The 24,736-nt window shown below is 35.5% G+C and overlaps 1 protein-coding gene across 1 annotated transcript in view; it reads right to left on the minus strand.

Moving 5' to 3' along the window:
* Positions 1 to 23,233: 23,233 nt before the first annotated feature.
* Positions 23,234 to 24,736, minus strand: part of LOC127744946 (uncharacterized) — a 28,516-nt gene continuing 27,013 nt past the window's right edge. Inside the window, exons 2-3 of the mRNA XM_052257842.1 lie at positions 23,919 to 24,343; positions 23,234 to 23,847 (exon numbers count right to left, since the gene is read on the minus strand). Of these exons, the coding sequence (XP_052113802.1) occupies positions 23,234 to 23,847; positions 23,919 to 24,343 (1,039 nt within the window). The remainder of the gene's footprint in view (positions 23,848 to 23,918; positions 24,344 to 24,736) is intronic.

Below are 24,736 nucleotides of genomic sequence, written 5' to 3' on the forward strand. Positions count from 1 at the left end.
ACTATTGATTTACATAAGTATTTCTATCCCTTTTTATTTTATTTATCTTTTAAATTATCTAATCCAATTACATTTGACCCTATGAATCCACTTAACTGAGATTTACAAGGTGACCATAGCTTGCTTCATACCAACAATCTCTGTGGGATCGACCCTTACTCACGTAAGGTATTACTTGGATGACCCAGTACACTTGCTGGTTAAGTTGAATGGAGTTGTGTCCACACATAGTTGAAAAAGCAATGAATTTTACAAAATACAATAACAAAGGAATCACAATTTCGTCCACCACCCACCAGGGAAGAACCCCTCCATGCCCTGCAGAAGTTGGGAATCAATGAAGGTCCTAGCATCAAAGTTCCTCTCCAAAATGGTAACGACCCCCTCCGAGCTGGAGACAGACATCCTCTTCCTGGGATTCTCAAGGATCGTACCCTCGGGACCTAACTCATCCTCGGGATTCTCCTCTGAACGAGGAGCCGCACCAGTGGTAGTGCCAACAATCTCTTGGGGAGGTTGCCTGATGAGCGGATATTTTATACGCTTTGTGGCATTGTTTTTACATAGTTTTTAGCATGTTTCATTCACTTTCTATCATATTTTTATTAATTTTTATTAAAAAATCACATTTCTAGACTTCACTACGAGTTTATGTGTTTTTCTGTAATTTCATGTATTTTCTGGCTGAAATTGAGGGACCTGAGCAAAATCTAATTCAGAGGCTGAGAAAGGAATGCAGATGCTGTTGGATTCTGACCCTCCTGCACTCGAAGTGGATTTTCTGGAGATACAGAAGCCCAATTGGTGCGCTCTTAATTGCATTGGAAAGTAGACATCTTGAGCTTTCCAGCAATGTATAATAGTTTATACTTTGCCCGAGATTTAATGGCCCAAACTGGTATTAAACGCCAGCCAGAGACCCTTTTCTGGCGTAAAACGCCAGAACTGGCATACTTCTTGGCGTTAAACACCCATTTTGGCACCCAGGGTGGCGTTTAACTCCACTTTGAGGCACATGTACGTGAAAGCTTGGAAGCTCAGCCCAAACACTCACCAAGTGGGCCCCAGAAGTGGATTTCTACACTATCTGCACTTAGTTACTCATTTTCTGTAAACTTAGGTTACTAGTTTAGTATAAAAACTATTTTTAGAGATTCATTTTGGAACTTATGACATTTTACATCTCATATTGTATCTTCTATGGCATGAGTCTCTAAACTCCATACGTGGGGGTGAGGAGCTCTGCTGTGTTTCAATGGATTAATGTAATTACTATTGTTTTCTATTATATCACGCTTGCTTCTGTTCTAAGATACTCACTCGTACTTTAATATGAAGAATGTGATGATCCGTGACACTCATCATCATTTCCAAATTTATGAACGCGTGCTTGAAAACCACCTACGTTCTATCTGAGCTCAATGTAGTCATTGGGCGACAGCTTGAGTGCGTATCTCTTGGGTTTCTAATCCACAAGTTTGACTTGCATCTCCTGACAACAGAGCATTCAAACTCTTGAGATCAGAACCTTCGTGGTAGAGGCTAGAACTAATTGGCAGCATTCCTGAGATCCGAAAAGTATAAACCTTATCTGTGGTATTCCGAGTAGGATCTGGGAAGGGATGACTGTGACGGGCTTCAAACTCATGAATGTCGAGAGCAGTGACAGTGTGCAAAAGGATAGAGAGATCCTATTCTGACACAAGTAAGAACCGATAGATGATTAGCCGTGCGGTAGCTGTGCTTGGTATTTTTCATCTGAGACGAGAGATCCGACAGTTGATTAGCCATACAGAAACTGTACCTGGACCATTTTCACTGAGAAGACGGAGGGTAGCCATTGACAACGGTGATCCACCAACATACAGATTGCCATGGAATGAAGCCATGCGTGTTTGAAGAAGAAGACAGTAGGAAAGCAGAGATTCAGATGACATAGCATCTCCGGAACCTCAACTTGTTCCTCATTACTAAATCACAAGTATCATTCATTTCATGTTATTTACTTTTCATAAACAAAATCAATTTTATCACTAATCTCCTGACTAAGAGTTACTGGATAACCATAGCTTGCTTCAAGCCGGCAATCTCTGTGCGATCGACCCTTACTCACGTAAGGTATTACTTGGACGACCCAGTGTACTTGCTGGTTAGTTATACCGGAGTTGTGAAAAGTGTGATCATAATTTCATATACTAATACCGCGATAGGACCTCGTGAATGTCGGCAGTGTATGTGGCAGAACTATCACTACTGTTCCTCAGAAGGAACTGGGCCATCTGATTGTTATGACCCACCTGCTCGGCAGCCATGGAAACTGAAAAACCAAAAAAGAAACTATTACAAAGTCAAAAGTTAAGCAGATCATGGGAGCGTGCGAGCACAAATCATAAGGAGCCATGACAATTCAGCTAACCAATAGTTTACCTATATAGCTCCTATCCATTTTAGGATCACACATTAAAATTTTGCGTTGCAAGTATAGTTTTAAACCAACAAATTATCCTCGGCCAATGTTTAAATTGTTTGTCACAAACACAAACCTAAAAAAATTAACCGAAGTATTTAAACCTCGGGTCGTCTCTCAAGAAATTGCAAGGAAATGTATTTATTATTGGTTATGAGATTGTATCTTTTTGGGTTTTGAGTTTAATAAGAAAGGAATGTAAATAACAAGAAAATAAACTAACAACTAAGAAAAGTCCTAGCAAGGGTTGAGAATCAGAATTCCTATCCTCATTATCATTGTTAATTATGATGGTAATTGCAAATTGCTCTCACTTAGTTAACCTCTAACAATTGAAGAAAAGTCAAGTGAGCAAATCAACTTGAGTTCACAAGTCCTAATCAAAGACTAGAGTTAGTGAAGCTCAAGCCAACTAGCAACCTTCAATCACCAACCAACAAGAGACTTTGACAATTCAAGAGTCTCCAAATTACTCAATCTAAGCTAAGAATACAAAAATCTAATTTAAAATCCAACTAAGCATTTTATCAAACACTTGGTAGGCACAAAATAAAAGCATGGTAAAATTGCAACAATAATGAAATCTAGCAACTACCAATTGAAAGAAATTAACAATAACAACTGAAGAAAGCAATAGCAACATGAACATATAAATTGCATTAACAAAGATCCAAAGTGTCAAGAGTGCATAAACATAAGGATAACAAAGTGAAGGAAATAACAAGTAGAATTGAAGAACAAAGGTGTTAGAACAATAAATTGCAAGGAATTATAAATAAAAACAGAAGTTAAATCTAAATCTAAGAAGAAATTGGAGTAGAAACCCTAAAAGCCTCTCTTTAGAGAATTCCACATCTAAAACATAAAATTATGTGAATGAAAGTGAATCCCCCTTCCATCTCCACTATGCAGCCTCTAATCTGTATTTTCGGGCTTGAAACTGGGTCAAAAGCAGCCTAGAAATCACCCCAGCGTTTTTTGTAAATTGCAGCACATGACGCTTGTCACGCGTATGCGTCGCTAAACGAATTCCTATTCACGCGTACGCGTTGCTTCCCTGCTGCACCGGTCATGCGTACGCATCGTTCATGCGTGCGCGTCGAGGCCAGCTTCCCAAAACTTCAATTTCTTGTGTTTCTTCCACTTTTGCATGCTTCATTTCCATCCTCTAAGCCATTTCTGCCCTATAAACCCTGAAAATACTTAACAAATATATCACGGCATCGAATGGTAATAAGAGAGATTAAAATTAAGGCTAAAGAAGCATGTTTTCAATCATAGCTCAAAATTAGGAAGGATTTATAAAACCATGCAATTTATATGAATAAGTGTGAGAAAAAGTGACAAAATCCACTCAATTCAATACAAAATAAACCGTAAAATAGTGGTTTATCAATCTTCCTACATTTAAACATTAGCATGTCCTCATGATAAGCTCAAGAGAAACTATAAGAGAGTGAAGAAAAATGGTAGGATTTATGAAATACAACCTATCCATATGAATGCAACTAAATGCAAAATGCTTTTACCTACTTGGTTAAAAGTAAACAAATCTTTTAAGAAAAAATATGAACTGGATTGCACTAATTCAGATCATAAAATGAAGTACAAATAGACTTGCAAGAAGAAAGCTCATGAAAGCCAGGAATAAAGAATCGAGCATTGAACCCTCACCGTAAGTGTATACACTCTAATCACTTTAGTGTTTGAGGTTCGATTCTCTCAGTTCTCTATTAAGCTTGCTTTCTAAGACTTGCTCTTCTTCTACCAATCAACAAAAATTTAATGGACAAATACACATATCAAGAGGTCTTTTAAGAGTTGTAATGGTGTTAGGGTCAAGGTAAGATTGTATTTGGTCAAGTGGACTAAAAATCGAATCCTTGATTAACCTAAACTTCCCACCTAACTTAGGACAATCCATGTAATCAGAATATAAATCTAACTACCCATTAACTATGTTTACCACATATTCATGCATCCCAATTTTGAGTACAGTACATATGCATTGCTATCACCATTTACTTTGGGGCATTTTGTCCCTGATGACAAGTCATCTTAGCCTAGTTTCACTAGCCTTTTTCTTTGTTTTCACTAGGTTTTATGCACTTTCTTGCATTCTAAGTAAGTAATTTGGAATGAAAATGCATGACTTCTTTAAATCAAACAACCACCATTTAATTGATGCTAAATCATGAGGTTTGGGCTAAAATTAATTGATTTTTAATGATTTATAAACCTTGTGAATTTGGTGATACTTTGATTGGTTGTTTTGATTAATTGTAGGTGAAGAAAAGAAGAAAACAAGAAAGCGTGGCTTAAGAAGTGTGGCTCAAGGAAAAGAAAAGTGTGGCAAAGAACATAAGGAAGCGTGGCACATGAAAGGAGGGAAGCCACAATGCTCTCTCCAAGAGCTCAGTGCTCTCCAAATGAGCACAACAATAAACCAAGGAAGCAATGTCTCAATGCTCTGCTCACCTTGTGAGCTGAGCATAATTTGAAGCCAAGAAACAAGGAAAGGAAAAACAATGCTCATCCCACCAAGGGAGCATTATCGGGCATTCATCAAAAGAAATTCAAGGAAATTATTTGCCAAATGCCTTCTCCAAGAGTCGAACCAAGAACCAAGGGGGAGTGGAGAAGCGCTACTCACAAGGAAAATAAGCCAAGAATTGGCCAATTGCAACATCCAAGGTTCGAACTCAACACCTTGAGGAAGCAAGGAGCAAGGAGCTACAAGGAAACCAAGAAAATACCACCAGCGCATGCTTCCCTCAAGTTTCGAACCAAGGACCTCCCTTGGAAGCTCCAATGCTCAGCTCACTTAGAGAGCTGAGCGCTACTCCTTGGTGCATCACACAAGAGCTTGACACGGGCCAAAAGAAATGAGCGTGCAACAATTTGACACGGCCAGGGAACAAGACGCGCACAAGGCATGCATGCAAGGCCCCAATGCTCAGCTCACCTTGTGAGCAGAGCATTCCCCTGGTGCCTTCACTAACATTGCACGCTACAAAGGATCCCCACACAAAGCCTCAATGCTCAGCTCCCCACTTGAGATGAGCATCCTCCTGGAAGCAAATTCTCTATGGGCTGAAAATTGAATTAAAAATCCAACTTAATTCATTTCTTCACCAATTCAAAAGCCCATCCAAATTCCAAAATCCAAGAATAGAAAGTGTATAAATAGTAGCTAGTTTGATGTAATTAGGACCTCTAGAATCACTTTTGAATTTTCTTTTAACTTTCATTTTCATTTTTTGAGCTTTTACTTTGGAATTTAGTTCTTAGAGAATTGGAGAGGAGAATTGATCTCTCTTCTTCCTTGTTTTTGCTTGAGCACCCTTTACTTTTCTTGCTTTGGATCTTGGGTGAAGAATTGAAGGACTTCTGTTTCAATCTCACCTTGAGATCTCTTGTTTTAAGTTTTTGCAAAATTGAATTTCAATTTCTGTTTACTGCTTCATCTCTACTTTTCTACAATTCACTTTTCTTTATTTCTTTTGCAATTGTTCTTGTTGGATCAAGGAAGGAATTGAGATGTAGACTTGTTTTCTAGTCTCTTCCACTTCTTAGATCTTCAACCTTCTTTTAAATTGCTGCAAATTAAGCATCGCTCACTTTCTGTTCTTAAATTTTCAAAGCATTCTTACTCTTCTGTTTGAGATCTACCTTAATTCAATTCATCTTCTACTTGTCTGTTTATTGCAATTCACTTGTTTTTGTTTAATTTCTGCAATCCCAGTTCCCAATCCCTTTTATAATTCAAGCAATTTACATTTCTTGCACTTCAAGTTTCAGCCATTTATATTTCTTGAAATCTAAGTTTCTGCACTTTATATTACTTGCACTTTAAGATTAGCTTCTTTACTTTCTTTGTTCTTTAATTTACTGCAATTCTTCCCTTCTCCTTTACATTTCAAGCAATTTAGCTTCCGTTAATCACAAACACTCAACCAATACTTGATTCGCTTGACTAAATCAACCACTAAACTAAAATTGCTCAATCCTTCAATCCCTATGGGATCGACCTCACTCATGTGAGTTATTATTACTTGATGCGAACCGGTACACTTGCCGGTGAGTTTCGTGTTGGATCGTTTTCCACACATCAGTCCCCTTTTATTATTTGCTCTTTTTCTTTTCTTTTTCTCTTTTTTTTTTCTTTTGTTTTTCAATACATATGATTAAGGTATTGAATTCATGAACATGTCCTCAACATTATTTTTCACATTTTCACAAAAAGTATAACATAGCCAATTCCCAAACCAAATGTTACCAAACCCAATTTTTCCACACTTAATTCATGTACACTCTCACTAGTCTAAGCTAACCAAGGATTCAAATTAAGGACATTATTATTTTTGCTTAGAGTTAATGGTGTGCTAAAATAAAGAACAAATAGGGGTGAAATAGGCTTAACATTGGTTTGTAAAGGATAATGAAAAGGGTAAGGCCATATGGGTATGTAAGCTATAGTGAAACAAGGCCTCAATCACGTAAGTGCATGCATATATCAAACAAAAGAAATATAGAATCCAGCAAGACAAAGATCACAATTTTAGAGAACAACACACACCAAAATAAAATATTGGTTGATAAGATGAAACCAATCAAATAGGTTCAAAATCTCACTGGTTTTGTGTGTTCAGCTCTAAACTATGTTCCAAAATAAATTTCTTCAAGCAAGCTCAACAAAAATTTTAATTCAAATTAGTGAAATGCTCTAAAAAATTTCTTGGAAAGGAATTTATCACTTCAATCAAGTAGTACATAAATGCAAGCAATTAACTATACATGCAATCTTTTATGCAATGCAACAACTAATCTAACAAAAAAAGATTAAGAATTGGTGTTGGAAAAAGAAGTAGTTACCCACGAAAGTCGATATCGACCTCTCCACACTTGGAGATTTCACCGTCCTCGGTGCATGAAAAAATGTGCAAGTAGACGGGTGGCTACAACTGATGAGTTTCTTCAACGAATTATGCAGATGGACTTGTCTGTTGCCCCCATTTAGAAGCTTTTCCTTTTCCCTTCTTGATGGCCATCCTAAAAGAAGAGAAAAAGGAAGAAGAATAACCCACAAACAAAGATATGCAAACAAATAAAATATAGGTGGGCTAATGCCAAATAATAATGAGGTTCTCAGCTACATGGTAGCTACAAAATGCAAGTGAGAAAATAATATAGGCAAATGGCATATCAACAGTGCAAGAATTACAATAATGAGGGAGAGAGAGTGGGCATGAAAGACAATATAAGTTCATATCAATGCAAAAGGAATACAAGTGTCATAAAAGATGAGCATTGACATATAAATAATATCACCCAACAATATAAAACAAGTCACTAAGCACCAAAACAATGGAAGAAATATTCGACAGATGAGTAAGAAAATTTAACACCAATGGAAAAATAGCAAACTTAAAAAAGGAAATAAAAACATGCACAAAGTTAAAATGCAATGAATGAAAGTATGCAAATGCAATAAGTAAAAGAGAATGAAAGGGAATAAGGATGAGAAGTTAAAGAAATGAAGAAGAAGAAAGTAAAAAAGGAAAAATAAAGAAGGAGAAAGGAGAGAAAAAAGAAGAAAGAAATGAAAAGAAAAAGTGATGCGTACGCGTCAGTCACGCGTACGCGTGGGTGTGAATTGTGCTCCTCGCACAACATTTACATAGTTCTCATGTAAATCTTGGGTTTTAGTACTGGACCATCAAAATTTTGGCGTCGACGCGCACGCGTCGTCTATGCCTACGCATGGGTGGCAAAAAATGCAAATCACACGTACGCGTCAGCGCATGGGTTGGGTTGTGCCTCTAGTATCCCACCTGCACGGTTGCAGCACAACTCTCGGATTTTGGTACCAGAGAGCATCATTCCATATGACACGTGCGCGTCGGCCACGTGCACGCGTGAGCTTCCCTTTTTTTATATAAGAAACTAACAAGCTATCAAAGTAATGCCAAACATTATTAAACAAGTAAAACTACAACCTAAACTAAATAAACCAAACTAAAATTGAAAATTCAACTTATTACTAATATAAATAAAAGAGAAATAGGAAGAATTTACCATGGTGGCGTGTCTCCCACCTAGCACTTTTAGTTAAAGTCCTTAAGTTGGACATTTGGTGAGCTCCTTGTCATGGTGGCTTGTGCTTGAACTCATCTTGAAACTTCCACCAATGCTTGGACTTCCAATAAGCTCCAACATTTCCAAGTGAATTCACCAAGCCTTGATGAAGTTCTTCACAAGCTTTGAGCTCCCAAAGTTGATCCTTTTGTATGCCGGAATCCCAAATCTTGTTTCTACACCCGTCTTTAAGTGGATCATCATTGTTCCAACCGGGTGGCAAGCAATTCGAATTCTCAATGAAGTACCAAACTCTTCTCTTAGATTCAATCGATTGATCACTAGTCAAACCCTTGCATCTAGCTCTTGAAATCTCAACCTTGATGAGTTTTGATTTGCAACTCCAAACACTAAATATCCTTCTCTTACGCTTCATTCCACAAAGCCTCTTAAGTTGACCATCCGTTTCAAGCTTACCATACTCAAGTGGGACAATGAAGCTAAGAGAGATAAGTGTTACCCATTCATATGAAGGAGAGAAGGTTCTTCAAACTCAAGGGGTTCACTTGTGGATGCAAATTCATTACTAGGAGGACTTGATTCATGATCATTATCACCAAGGAAACTTGCCTTTTGATCTATTCCATCTAATTCTTCATAGAGAACATGCCTTGGAGGTTGTTCACTACCCTTCTCAACATTAATTTCAAACTTCTTGAAGGAATACACTACAACTCTAGATTCCCATGGAGGTTTAGCATCTCTTAAGTCTTCAATCACTTTTTCCTCTTCATCAATTACGGCTTCCTCCAATTGTTCTAATACAAAGTCACATTCCTCATTTTTCACCGGAGTTCCTAGTCTCTCCTTCATGCTACATTCTTCATTAGATTCTCCACATGTAGCCATGAAAGTTCCTTGAGTGTCCAAACATTGGGAAGCTAATCGACTTACTAATTCAGTCACAACAGCCGCGAATTCTAGTGCGTCCCTTGCATTTCTCTTTGCCCTTGAAAAATAAGATCAAGGGTGCCATCCATAGGAGGTTGGGGTGGATGGAAGGGTTCATCGGTTGGGAGAAGGGAGTTCATAATAGGAGGGTGGTTCATCATGATAAGGATGTGGCGGTTCAACAGTCTCCATCTTTTCCACTTGTTGCACAACACACTCCAGTCCCTTGTTCTCAAGTTGAGATTTTAAGATCTCCTTCATGCTCTGCTCTTCGGTTGACTTTCCACATTTATCCATGGAAATGCTTTGTTTGTTGCATGAGTCCCATGGGTCGATGGTGGCTCTCATTTTGGCAATGTTATCCAATAAAATTAACCGAATTATTTAAACCTTGGGTCGTCTCTCAAGGAATTGCAGGGAAGTGTATTTATTATTGGTTATGAGATTGTATCTTTTGGGGTTTGAGTTTAATAAGCAAGGAATGTAAATAACAAGAAAATAAACTAACAATTAAGAAAAGTCCTAGCAAGGGTTGAGAATCGGAATTCCTATCCTCATTATCATTGTTAATTGTGATGGTAATTGCAAATTGCTCTCACTTAGTTAACCTCTAACAATTGAAGGAAAGTCAAGTGATCAAATCAACTTGAGTTCACAAGTCTTAATCAAAGACTAGAGTTAGTGAAGCTCAAGCCAACTAGCAACCTTCAATCACCAACTAACAAGAGACTTTGACAACTCAAGGGTCTCCAAATTACTCAATCTAAACTAATAATACAAAAATCTAATTCAAAGTCCAACCAAGTATTTTATCAAACACTTGGTAGGTACAAAATAAAAGCATAGTAAAATTGCAACAATAATGAAATCTAACAACTACCAATTGAAAGAAATTAACAATGACAACTGAAGGAAGCAATAGCAACATGAACATATAAATTGCATTAACAAAGATCCAAAGTATCAAGAGTGCATAAACATAAGGATAACAAAGTGAAGGAAATAACAAGTAGAATTGAAGAACAAAGGTGCTAGAACAATAAATTGCAAGAAATTGTAAATAAAAACAGAAGTTAAATCTCTCATCTCTCTCTCTAGAATTCTACATCTAAAACCTAAAATTGTATGAATGAAAGTGAATCCCTCTTCCAGCTCCACTCTACAGCCTCTAATATGTATTTTCGGGCCTAAAACTGGGTCAAAAGTAGCCCAAAAATCGCTCCCAGTGTTTTCTGTAAATTGCAGCACGTGACGCTCGTCACGCGTACGCATCACCCACGCGTACGTGTCGCTTCCCTGCTGCACCGGTCACGCGTACGCGTCGTTTATGCGTGCGCGTCGAGGCCAGCTTTCCAAAACTCCAATTTCTTGTGTTCCTTCCACTTTTGCATGCTTACTGTCCATCCTCAAAGCCATTCCTGCCATATAAACCTTGAAAATACTTAACAAACATACCACGGCATCGAATGGTAATAAGACAGGATTAAAAATTAGCAATTTTAAGGCTAAAGAAGCATGTTTTCAATCATAGCTCAAAATTAGGAAGGATTTATAAAACTATGCAATTTATATGAATAAGTCTTAGAATAAGTGACAAAATCCACTTAATTCAATACAAAATAAACCGTAAAATAGTGGTTTATCAAGCATGCGAGCAAAAATCATAAGGAGCCACGACAATTCGGCTAACCAATAGCTTACCTATATAGCTCCTACCCATTTCAGGATCACCCATTAAAATATGTGGATTGACGTTGTTTTTATCAAAAATACCCAACATGTCGATGACATTCCGATTCTGCTTGCTCAACCCTTTATAAGTCATCCTTATCAGATTGTTGGCCCCAGCTCCGAAACTCCAGTAAGTCGGGATGCGGCACTCCCCTTCCAATGTTAGCCAAAAGGGATGCTGACCCTTGCTGGGATGCACTTTGAAGAACTTTTCTTTAAAGCCATAGAAGGAATCTTCAAACAACCAGAAGATCCGTCGTCCTTGCACGGCTCACAAAGACATGTACCCTTTTTTGTATCTCCCCTCCTTGGAAGAGTTGGTTAGAAGGACGAGGTAAAGAAGGACTTCTACAGAATCCAGCAACTCTAAGTAGTCGCATACCATCTCAAAAAAATGGATGGAGGCCCAACTGTTGGGATGCAACTGCGACGGTGCAACGTCGCACCGGTTTAAAAGCGACACAGTAAAGGGGGAGAAGGGAAGACGAACCCCTAGATTGGTGAACATAGGCTTGTAAACCCACATCCAATCAGCAATTCGTGGAGTGTTCATGTTAATGTGGCAAATACGCTCCCGATTACCAGGGATGAACGTATCATAGTTCTCTTCCTCGGACCCCCTCCGTAGAGTAGGTCAGAGTTCTGAAATTCCTGGAGTTCCTCCAAGATTATCTTAGAGGCAGTATCCTTAACATCCAAAGTGACCCAAATGTAATGGTCCACCACGAGAATTCGGGTACAGGTTGTGCCGCCATACCTATAATGGGGGCACCACTTAAAGTTAAGCACGGGAGGTCAAAAAGTCGGGGAAACTGACCAGGAACTCTACGTTCTACAGTAAACTAATCTATGGCTAATCAAGAGTATAAAAGCTACAAATCTAATGGTACCCCCTATAACCTATTCAACAACAGCGCAACCCAAACAAAAGCAACAACAAATAGCCTAAGCAGGAGAAGAACCATGCACTATGGATAAACAAAGATTAAACTCATCAAGAACAGAGACAACAAGCACTCACCAGAAAATAGGAAGTGAAGCGAATAAACCAGGAAATAGGAAGTGAAGAAGGATGAACTCCAATAAAATGCAGACTGACGAAAGGCAGGAAGTGAAGCGAATAAATCAGGAAAGAGGGAAGAAGCAACAGTGAAGGCAAAAGCAATTTGGAATGATGAGAATGTAAGGCGTGGCGGGTTGAGACGAAGAATGGAAACTGAGTGGTAACTGACACTGAGAAACGCAAAAGCCAATAGCAAAATGGGTTTTTTGCCCCCAAGTTTCAAATCGGATGTAATGGCCATTAAATGCCCGACGCAAAAAACGAGGTGACGTTTGACGTCCCCAAGAATAGACAAAGGTCCATCGCGCGTATGAGGCACAGCTCCATCATGGGCGGCCGACCTATCGAGAACCCCACCCAAGGGCAAGTTGAATAGAACGCGCCAACCACGGCGCCCACGCCCGTAGCTGGCACGTCGGAGGCACTGTTCCAGCCCAGTCCACAATTGGCCGGTGACCCGGATCCGGACGCGAGGCCGACCTGACGGGGTGCCAGACCCAATCTGGGAGGTAACCTGAATGGCACCTCCCCTCCCATGTGAAACTCGGACAGCTGGCAGAGCTTCCAAAGGAGTAGGCCTGACTGATAAGGGCCCACTCGAAGTACAGACCTAGGACAGACTATAAAGGCGGAGGGACCTACCCTTCCCCAGAGGTACTTCACCTAACCTAACCCTAATAGCCTCCTTTGTATGGACACTGACTTGAGCATTGGAGTCCTTGCAGGTGGCTCCACCACTTCTTCACCTCGCCTACTCGGAAGATCTTCATTCCCGGAGCTCGTTCAGATCCAGCTTCCAGTAACCCACTGTTCCTTGATATTCACCAGACCCTACCTGTTCAGAATCCGAGCGACTGAATAGTATACATCTTTCAATAAGTACTCATTGAGATGTTTATTACCACAAAATCACAAGTTGTTTTAATCCATACAAGGATTTTTGAAGTTTTACTGAACAAATCTCCGAAAAATTATTGTATGCTTCAGGCACTTTAAGTCCTTCAGAGACTTTCATATAAATTTATTTATCAATTGAGCCATATAAATAGGTTGTAACAACATCCATTAGGCGCATGTCAAGCTTTTCTTGCACAGCCATACTAATCAGATATCTTAATGTTATTGAATACACCACAGAAAAATATGTTTTCACATAGTCAATACTAGATTTTTGTGAGAACCCTTGTGCTACTAGTCGTACTTTGTATCTTTTTATTTTATTTTTCTCATTTTGTTTGCGCACAAAAATCCACTTATATCTTACTGGTTCTATACCTTTAGGGATTTTGACTATAGGAGTAAAAACTTTACGTTTTCTAAGTGAAGTTAATTCAGCATAATTACGTCTCTTTATTTTGGCCAATCATCTCTCTGTCTGCATTCTTTGACAGATTTTAGTTCATAATCCTCATCTTGATTTGCTATTTCTACAGTAATATTATAAGCAAAAATGTTGTCGACAACAGTATTCTTTCGATCCCATATTTTTTCAGTAGTGACATAACTTATCGAGATCTCTTCATTTTCAGGTACCTGAACCTCTTCAAAAGTTTCATCAATAGTTATATTTTCGAATCCCCTTTGAGTATTTGCTTCCATGTTGTAACCATCATGATTGATTATCTCTCTCCTTTTCTGGGAATTTTTATCCTTAGAACCTATTGGTCTTCCACGCTTTAGGCGTGGATTGCTTTCATTTGCACTAACAATTTGACCTTTCAAAATATTTATTTTTATTGGTGCATTTACAGCTGGAATGTGAGATTTTGTTACTCTCTTTAGGTAAGTAAATGCATCTGCCAATTGGTTTGCAATATTTTGCATATAAATTAACCTTTGTATTTCTATTTCACATTATCTAGTGCGAAGATCTAAATATAATAACGGCAATGAATTTCAAGTAATTTCTTTTTCAGTTACTTATTTTTCTCTCTCTAATTTTGAAAAATTTGTTTCATCAAAGTGACAATCAGAAAATCTTGCCTTAAATAAATTACCCGTTGTGGGTTCAAGATATTTTACAATTGACGAGAATTTATAACCGACATATATCCCTAATCTTCTTTTGAGTTTCATCTTTGTGCGTTGTGGTGGAGAAATTAGGACATCAACCGCAATTTAAATATTCTAAGATGAAAAATATTTGACTCCTGACTGCAAGCCAATTGTAAAGGTAAGGATTTTAGATAACTTGTTTATCTTAAGCGTATAAGTGCTACAGCATGCAAAATAGCATGTCCCCATGCTAGTGGTCTAGCTATTAACTGAAGGCGTTTAATCAATAATTCTGCTAGACCATTCTACGTGTGCACATGAACAATAGACTCTTCTATAGTAATTTCAATTGACACACAATAATCATTAAATTATTGTGACCTAAATTCATCAGCATTATCAAGGCGTATTGCCTTTATAACATAGTTTAGAAAATTAGTTTTTAATTTAATTATTTGAGTTAACAATCTCGCAAACGCCATGTTGCGAATTGATAGTAAACAAACATGGGACCATCGTGAAGATGCATCTATTAAAACCATGAAATATTTAAATGGTCCACATGGTGGGTGAATGGCCCATATATCACCATGAATGCATTCCAGAAAAGATGGTGATTCGATTCCAATTTTTTTTTAGATGGTCTTATAATTAACTTTCTTTGAGAACATGTAACACATGAAAATTCATTAAATTGAAAGATTTTATGTTCTTTTAGAGGATGACCAGATAAATTTTTTATGATTCTTCTCATCATAATTGAATCCAGATGACCTAACTGGTCATGCCAAATTATAAATATATTTATATTTGTAAAGTTCTGGTTTATTATAACATGTGATTTCATATTGCTAATAGTGATGTAATACAAACCTATAGAAAGAGCAAGTAGTTTTTCTAACACGCATTTTTCTCCTAATCTCATAGTTGTAATATAAAGATATTAATTATTTTTTTCTCTTACAGTTTCTACATGGTATCTATTTTTGCGGATATCTTTAAAATATAGCAAGTTTCTATGAGACTTATTTGATAGTAGTGTATTATTTATGAAGAACTTAGTTCTTTTAGATAATACTATAGTAGTTCTTCCAGAACCTTTAATTTTTTTTTTTTTTTGCACTACCTACAATCGTACTTACATTTGCTTTCTTTGTAACAAGAGAGACAAAATATCTTTTATCTCTAAATATTGTATGTGTTGAAGCACTATTAGTTAGACATATTTTTTTATTGTTGAATTTGAGCAAAGCATGAAAAATATCCATATCTTCATTACGGAAATAAAATTACCATTAATGGAAAAAAATCAAAAGAAATTTAAAAGAAAACTTGAAATTACAATCAAAGGGAGAAAAGAAATAAAAAGAAAAAAACTAGCAAAAAGAATGATCTAAAATAAAAGATGTTTCGATTAATGTTCTTCTAAAAAAAATTGCATCATCCAAAAAAAATATCATTGCTTGAGCCACCAAAATAAATTAAACATCCATTATCCTATTACCAGAATTGGCATTAAACAATTATTAATCATAACAAAAACAAAAGTATTTTTATTCAAATAATAAACTAAAATATCAGTAATACAAATAAAACATGCAATATCTATAAAATGTCAAACTACAAAAAATAGAGTACCAAAAGAACGAAAATAACAATCCTAAAGGTCTCCATAATCATTTACATCGTTCTTCTAGTCGTCCCTCTCCTCTTGTGTCGGCGGTATCGGTGCAGACGACGTTGTACCCCTCACCCAGGGCAAAAGAAAGACAATAAGGATAAAGCAAGGAAGATAACGAGTACTAGGATAGAGGAGAAAGATTTGGAATTTTAAAATTTAACGAGGGACAAAAATATAAAAAATTTGTCTCTGTCACACTTCTAAAGAGGTACATAAATTTTGTATTTTTGTGTGATGCTCTGTCACTATGTTTAAAAAAAAAGTTGTACCTAAATAAAACAAACAATAGATATCTGTCACCACCATATTCATGTTTATGATGGACATAAACACTAACCCGACATTATATTGTAGAGTTTGCATATTTTTCCATTTTTTATAAATATTAAATTTAAAAAAATGTTAATTTACAACATAGAAAGGTGTAAAAGGTTTTGAACATTCATTAGTGGTACATAATTTCCACACAATTATACACAAGTATACACCGTTCATCTTTTTTACCTTTAAATTCTATGGATATCTTAGTTGTATGCAAAACCGATAGCTTGATCATCTATAATAATTAAAAAAGTTGTTCGTTAGTGTTTTTTTTATTAAAAATGATGGTTGTGGTGTTGCTTTTTTATTTTTCATTTATTTCATAAAGCAATTGTTCTCTCCATCTATTTGTTTTTATAGACAGTTTAACCTTTGCTTTTAACCGTTTTTATTGTTTCTAATTATAAAATAAAAATAATTCTGTTACGTATATACCCTTTATAATAAACACTATTTTAACATCAATATTTTCTTAATAATAACTAAATATGTGTTCTTTTTATTTTGTTAACTAAAAATAATTTAATACACAATTATTTAACAACAATTGTATTTTTATACGGCTCACGAGTGTCAACAATATTTGGTAATACAAAATTACAAATGATGTCCCAAACGACCATCAATTACTTTTATCGACAGTTTAACCTTCGCATCCATGTAATCATTTAAGGAAAAATATAGGTAGATAATAAAAATATTAAATAATGTGAATAATCGATATATCGGATATTCAATTCACTATGTATGTGGATACTTATCCTAATATTAAGATTTAGGTGGATAATTTAGGAATGTAGTGTATTTTTACTTTATTAAGCCAATTTTAGAACCTATTATTTATATTATTCACAAAAACTATTGTCTACCTAGTAAAGTCCATCATTTGATTATGTGATACTATTTTTTAGCTTAAAAAATATTTCTTTATTACCAAATATAGAAATATTTGGTAATTAAAGAAAATCAGCCAAAAACAACAATAATTTACTTTATTTAGCATTCATTAATTGTTGTAACAATTAATTAATCTAAATAAGATAAATTTTTAGTTTTTTTTTCCTAAGTATGAAATAATTATGGAGTTATAATTACGCACATTATTGAGAAAATAATTAGAAAATTTTTGTTCTTAGAAAAACTTCAGTGATTGGTAAACTTATCTTTACTACTATTGTAAGTCTGTAATTAATTAATGTTGCCTAATTTTTTTTAAATAGATAATTATATATAATCTGTTAATTAAAAAATAGGCAATTATATAATATAAAAACAGAAAAATGATCAAGAGTTCTAATTCATTCTCCAATATATTTATTTCTAATTTTTAAATAAAAATTTTGAATTTTTATTTTTTTATATTTTCATAAAAGCAACAGATTTTTTGACTTTTTTACTTATTTAAGTGTTAGGAAGATAAATTAGAAATCCTAATTTATTACTATAAAAAATTACTACTGAACTTAAGAGAAAAAAAATGAACTTAAGTTAGGTTTAGTATAATATTTGTTATTTGTGGTTATCCACGTAGTTTTGAAGAACATACATATATAGTAAAAATATATAGTGATGGAATATATATAAAATTGTACAAAGTAGTTTTGGTATCATACGAACATTAACATATATAGTAACACTTTAAAAGGGTATTTACTATTTGGAAGCAAAAAGTGTGCGAACTAATGTAGTTAGGTACGAGAACACTTTATAAGGGAATGTAGCTTCACTAATATTTCAAGTTTGGAAGTATAAATGGATCATATATATATATATATATATTTCCGTATGGAGTGATCTTACTGAATTTGGCATCTGACTTTCAAGCATTTTACTTTTGGCTTTAAATTGAAAAAGACATTAGGAAACTTGGGGAGATTGGGAACGCATATATGTGAAAGTGAAACACGTTGGTAGTTGGAGGGTTATATATGCAAACTCTATAATATAGTGTCTGATTAGTGTTTATATCTATTATAAATAGCGGTGTTTTAAATCAATTTAAATCGAACAAAACCGATTAATTGAACCAAAAAACCAATAACTAAACAAATTGAAAATAGATAAATTAAAAAAAAAACATTTTGCAGTTATTTTTGGTTTTCGATTCTAGTAAGAAAAACTCTAATATTATGTTTGGTTGGAAGGAAAAAAATAGAGAAGAAGAAAATAGAAAGAAAAGAAAGGAAAGGAAAGAAATTGAGTGGATTTTTATTTTCTTTAGATGTGTTTGGATGAAAGGAAAATAAGAAGAAAAAAAATATTATAAAAAGATAATTTTATCCCTATATTATAATATATATTAAAAAAGTAAAGGGGTAGTATTGGAAGTACAGAGAAAAACATTAGTTTTCTCTCCATTTTCTTTCCAATGTTAGAGAGAAAAAAATTGGTGGGTCCCACCATTTTTTTCATCCATTTTCTTTCCTCTCTAATTTTCTTCCTCAACCAAACAATAAAAAATAATCATTTTCCTTCTCATTTTCTTTCCTCCCTTTTCTTTCCTCCCTTTTCTTTCCTTCCATTTTCCTCTCAAACAAACATAGCATAATTGAATTGAAACTAACTGATTTTCTTATAAATCCTAAATTCTTCCCTCTTCTCTGCCATCGATGGCACTGGATAGCACCATAGCGGTAGTGCGACCCTTTCTCTCCCTCCCTTCTTCGTAGCGCTTCTCTCTCCATGCACTAGCAGTCACCATTATCCTCGACGCACAGCAGCCGTTATCTCCTCCATACACAGCAGATGCCATCTCCTCCACGCTGTCTTTTTCTACGCACCAGCAAACGCCATCGTCCTCCCCGCACAGAGCAGCACGCACCAGACGTCGATGTCCTCAATGCACAATAAAACCTCCCTCCACTCAACTCAGCCACTCCTTGTCTACATCATCAAATCCTCAAGAATGGAGTCTCCAAATCAGGTTGATTCAATTTCTTATTTAATTTTTGTTCAACTTATTTTGTTGTTGATTTTTTATTATTGATTATTGTTCAACCTATTGAGTATTTTGTTGTGCTTCTACTTTTTTTAATGATTCTGTGGTTACAATTTTAATTTCTAATTCTATTTTTATGATTCTGGGAATTGTTATAATTATGTAATTTGGTATCAATTCAAGTGAGAATATTGGTATTCTCTTTCGAATAAATCTACAAGTGTGAGATTCTCAACTACATTACCTGCTGCACCACTCCTCATAGAAACACAAGGAAGCTTGCTAATAGAGGTCAAGGAAAGAGACGGACTATTGAAGAAGCTCCTATTGATGACACCATTGGTACTAAAATTGAGACCGATAAAGATAAGAGAAAGCCTTATAGACCTTTGTCTTAGACTTGGAATCACTTTACTAAAGATAAAACTAGTAATCCACAATACCCTAAAGCTAAATACAATTGGTGTGTGACTAGTTATGTTTGTGATACACATAAAAATGGCACTAGTAATATGAAAAATCACTTGTTGTCGTAGTGCAAAAAGTTTTCTAAGGAGACATTAGATCCTACTCAAAAGATTCTATGTTTTCAAGACATTATAAAAAATTAGAAAAAGGGATAGGTATTTCACTTTCTACTGTGTCTTTTGATATTGATCTTTGTAGACAAGTCCTTGCTAGAATGATTATTATGGGTAAATTGCCTTTTTCGCATGTTGAGGTGGAAGGTTTTGCTATTATATGATTTGTGTGCAACCCAAGTTTCCACTTTCTAGGAGGATCACATTTACTAGAGATTGTTGGAAACTTTATTTGAATGAAAAAATTAAGTTGAAGTATGTTTTTAATCAACTAAATCAAAATATTTTTTGATAACTTATTGCTAGTCATTTATGCAAAACTTGAACTATCTTTGTCTTACTGCTCATTACATTAATGCTAATTGAAAACTATAGAAAAAAATCTTGAATTTTTGTGCTATCAAGAATCACGAGAGAAAAATAGTTGGTAGAAAGATTGAGAGATGTTTGTTGGGATGGGGGATATCCCAAATTTTTTCTGTAACTATTGATAATGCTAGTTTAAATGATGTTACTATTTCTTACTTAAAAAGTAGAATAGACGATTGAAACTTCATCCATTGAAGGGCAAATTTTTGCATGTTAGATGTTGTGCTCATATCTTAAATGTTATTATGAATGATGGATTGAAAGAAATATATGATTCAATTTTAAGGATTATAAATACAGTTACGCATGTGCATGCATCACCAGGTCATACGGAGAGGTTTAAGACTATGATTAAAGAAGCTAGAATTTAAAAGAAAGGCATTGTGCATTTAGATGTTCTTACTAATGGAACTCTACCTTTTTAACTTGAAAGTGCTTTGAAATTTAAAAATGCACTTAAACGGTTGGGGGAGAAAGATGTGGAATATGCTATGATGGTTGGTGTCTAGTGGGATCCTTAAGTTTAAAGATTAGAAGAGTGCAAGACATTTTGTCAAATTCTTAAAAATATTTTATGATGTAATCAACAAAATTTCTAGTTCAACATTTATGACCTCTTCTCAATATTTTAATGACTTTTGTAAAATATTATCTACACTTAAGCATTGGATAGAGAATTTAGATCTGGTATTTTCAGACATGGCTGAAAAAATAAAGTCTAAGTATGATAAGTATTAGAACAACATAAAAGAATATAAATATGATGATTTTTATTACAGTAGTTCTTGATTCTAGGTATAAGCTTTAAATTATCAAGTGAAATTTTTGCAAAAACTAACAGTAATATTTGCAACAGAATTGGAGTTAGACAATCCAACGGTAATATTTTTGCATTTACCCCTATCAATAATTTACGTCCAACTTTTTAATAATAAATTTGATGCTAATATCCTTGAAAAAAAATTGACAAAAGGTCAACATTAATGACCATGTTTCAAGTAGTGATAGTAAAAAAAATACTAAGGAGATCAAATTATATCACCAAAAAAGTACAAAATTCAATAAATTAACACAATTAATACTATAACATATTTATACACTATTAAGAGTAAATGTGAAAAAAATATTACCTAAAATTGTAAATTGAATAAATACTTTAAAGTTTTAAAAGAAACAAATTAAACAATTATTACGGAGGGATTATATTCATCTAACATTCGTCATTAGTAAGATCAATGTTCTTTAGCCAATGAGTTATAACTCAAATGGCATAGTCTTCCCATACTCATTTAGAGGTCGCAGGTTCGAGTCTCCCTATTTTGGTAAAAATAAAATATCAATGTTCTTTAAAAAAATAGAAAGTAAAAAATAAAATGTCAAATTCATATCATAAAAAATAAAAAAGAGATCACCGGAAGAAGAAGATCTAGTGACAAAGAGTATCAAAAAAACAAAGATAAATACAATAGAATAAGCTGCTGATGATATGGAGGATATGATGCCCCCGAACCCGAAGCAACTAAGGAAAATGAAGACCCCATGGAGGATGTTGAAGCTGAACCAGAAGTTGAGGTTGTTCCGAAAATGCTACCTACACAACTCCCTAAAGTCTCTTATAGGAACGGATTAGTAGGTGATGGGATTGAGAAATTAAACCCAGAAGAGACAATATAAATGATGGCTAAAGAGTATATCTATGATAATGAAACACTTGAGTTGGGGGGTTGTGATCAAGCTCCCTTCAATTCCATGCCTAATATCGAGGTGACTTTCGAGGAATATGAGGATTAGTGCAAGCCTTGAAAACAAACTCTTATCGTTAAACCCTTGGGGAAGAATATCAATCTGCTGACAATTGGAAAGATGGATCACTAGGCAATGGGCTAATAAGGAGGCTGTCAGAGTGATGGATTTGGAATGTGGCTTCTTCTTGGTTAGATTTTCTAACCATGATGACTATGCACATGCTCTCTTCGAGGGGCCTTGATAATTACAGACCATTACATATTAACCTAAAGATGGAGACCGTTATTCATGCCCCAGGAAACGGAGGGAAAAAAGTGGTTATTTGGGTCGAAATTTCAAATCTTCTAGCAAAGTTTTACAACGGCTTTTTCTTATGAAAGTTAGAAAAAACTATGGGTACTATGCCCCATGCTGATGAACTCACCTCCATTCACTCGAGAGGTAAGTTCGCTCGCATTTGCATAGAAATTGACCTGAGAAATCAACTAGTTTCATTCTTTACGGCTTTTGGAAAGGAATTTTATTTGGTTTATGAAGGTCTTCATCAGATTTGCTTCCATTGCGGAAGGTACGAGGACAAGGTAGAAGGATGTCCAGAAGTGGAGAAACAACCTTCGAGAAAAAAAAACCGCTCAAGATGGCAATTCATCCAAAGTCCAAGGACCCTCGTGAAGAAAACAACACCGGTAGCGGCCAGAATATTCTTGACCCAAACAACTAGAATTAGCAAAACAGAAAGATTGGGGGTGAAAATCAAGGAGCTATTAATGAAACTATTACCGTTGAAAATTTTCGATTGAATCTGTAACACCCTACTCTGGAACAAAGCTTGACTGATACGGAAAAATTCTATCCTTCAAGGTCGGTTTGAGCCTTTTCTATTATTATCTTTGATACACACTTATAAGTCAGATTGCACAACAAAATGGGGCGAAAAAGGGTGATTGAGTCCGGCTGTTTCACTTTCGGGATAAGGGTTATAAGGGTTGTATTATTGTCTCTTATTGTGTCTGGGTTCAACCACATAGTTTGGATATAATCGAATACATTTTGCTTAACAATATCCCAATTTTCTTTGAAGAAGAGGGCTGGATATCCATCCAGTCCTGGCGCTTTCAGCGAACCAATATTAAAAATTGCATTTTTCACTTCATTCTTTCCTGGTTTTCTGTAAATATGCTCTTTGATGCTAGGTTCCAAAGGAGGATATTGGCTTCGGGTCACAAGGCCACTGCCAGTTTCATTTTCTTCCTCATATAAACTTAATGGCATGTCTTTTTAAATCTTCATCTTTTTCGATCCAATCTCTTTGTTAGTCTTTCAATTTCAAGATCTTATTCCTTCTTCTTCTAATCACTGTTCTAGTGTGGTAGTATCGGGTATTGTGGTCTTCATCCACCACCCAAAGATCTCTAGACTTTTGTATCCACAAAATTTTTTCCTTGTCTAAAATGTCTTCTAATTCTTTATTTAACTTTGCCTCTAGTTTTTCTAAGAATGGATTTTTCTCATAGCTGGAAGCTCTTTGTATGCCTTCAATCCTGTTAATAATTTTTCTCTTCTGTCTTCTAACATGTCCAAACACATCTTTATTCCACTTTATCAGTTGTCTCGTTGTCCCATTAAGCACTATTTTCAGTGGTTGGTTGCTGTCCCAAGCCTGTTTTATGAATTCCTTATGTCCAGGGTGCATACTCCACATGGCTTCATAGCGAAAAGGCTTTTCTATTCTTGTATTAGCTTGAGGCTTTGTATTGATCACCAACGGGTGATGACTAGAATTTTTTCTAGATAACACATCAACTCTGGCTTTCAGGAACATCAAACCCCAGTCAGCATTAGAGAGTGCTCGATCGAGTCTTTTGAAAACTCTGTCTAGTTTCTCCCACTGGGGGCCTCTCCAAGTGAATCTGGCTCCTACTGCCCCTAATCAATGAGTGAACAACCTTATATCCAACTCTTAGATCTCTTAGATGCACCCAGGTCAACTCTACTACCTCCTTGCTTCTCTGTTGGGTGAGCAATATCATTAAAGTCTCCTACTACCAGACACCCTCCAGTTAAGGTAACACTTATCCTCTTCAACTCTGCCCATAACTCCTTTCTTCTTGATTCTTGAGGGCTAGCATACACAGCAGTTAGAGCCCAAGATTTGTTAGAGTCGTTTTTCATAATCATGTGAACAAATTGCATTTTGGATTGGACAACTCTTATGTCTAAATCCGGATCTTTCCACATAATCCAAATACCTCCACTATATCCCTGAGCCTCTTCTATATGATAAAAATCAAACCCAAAACTTTTAATAGCCTTTTTTGCATTATCACTACTACATCTAGTCTCCATAAGAATAACTAAATCAGGTTTATACACCTTGGTTAATTCTCTAAGAGTGTGACTAAAGGCCTTGCTAGCCGCTCCTCTACAATTCCAGGACATAAAAATTATTTTAGTCTACGACAAGAGGATCTTACCCCAGATTACACCATGGGCTCCAACATCCCCTTCTCTCCGGGGAGTCCTACGTCCACATTTGCTCCACAGATATGCTCTCCTTCTAATTGCATTATGTCATCCTGTCCAGTACATCCTTTTTGGCAACCTTCTTCATACTTTCTGGCTGCTGATGAGCGGATAATTTGTATGCTTTTTGGCATTGTTTTCAGTGTGTTTTTAGTATGATCTAGTTAGTTTTTAGTATATTTTTATTAGTTTTTAGTTAAAATTCACTTTATTGGACTTTACTATGAGTTTGTGTGTTTTTCTGTGATTTCAGGTATTTTCTGGCTGAAATTGAGGGACCTGAGCAAAAATC

The sequence above is a fragment of the Arachis duranensis genome, chromosome 2, assembly GCF_000817695.3.
Source record: "Arachis duranensis cultivar V14167 chromosome 2, aradu.V14167.gnm2.J7QH, whole genome shotgun sequence".
Classification (NCBI taxonomy): Eukaryota; Viridiplantae; Streptophyta; class Magnoliopsida; order Fabales; family Fabaceae; genus Arachis; species Arachis duranensis.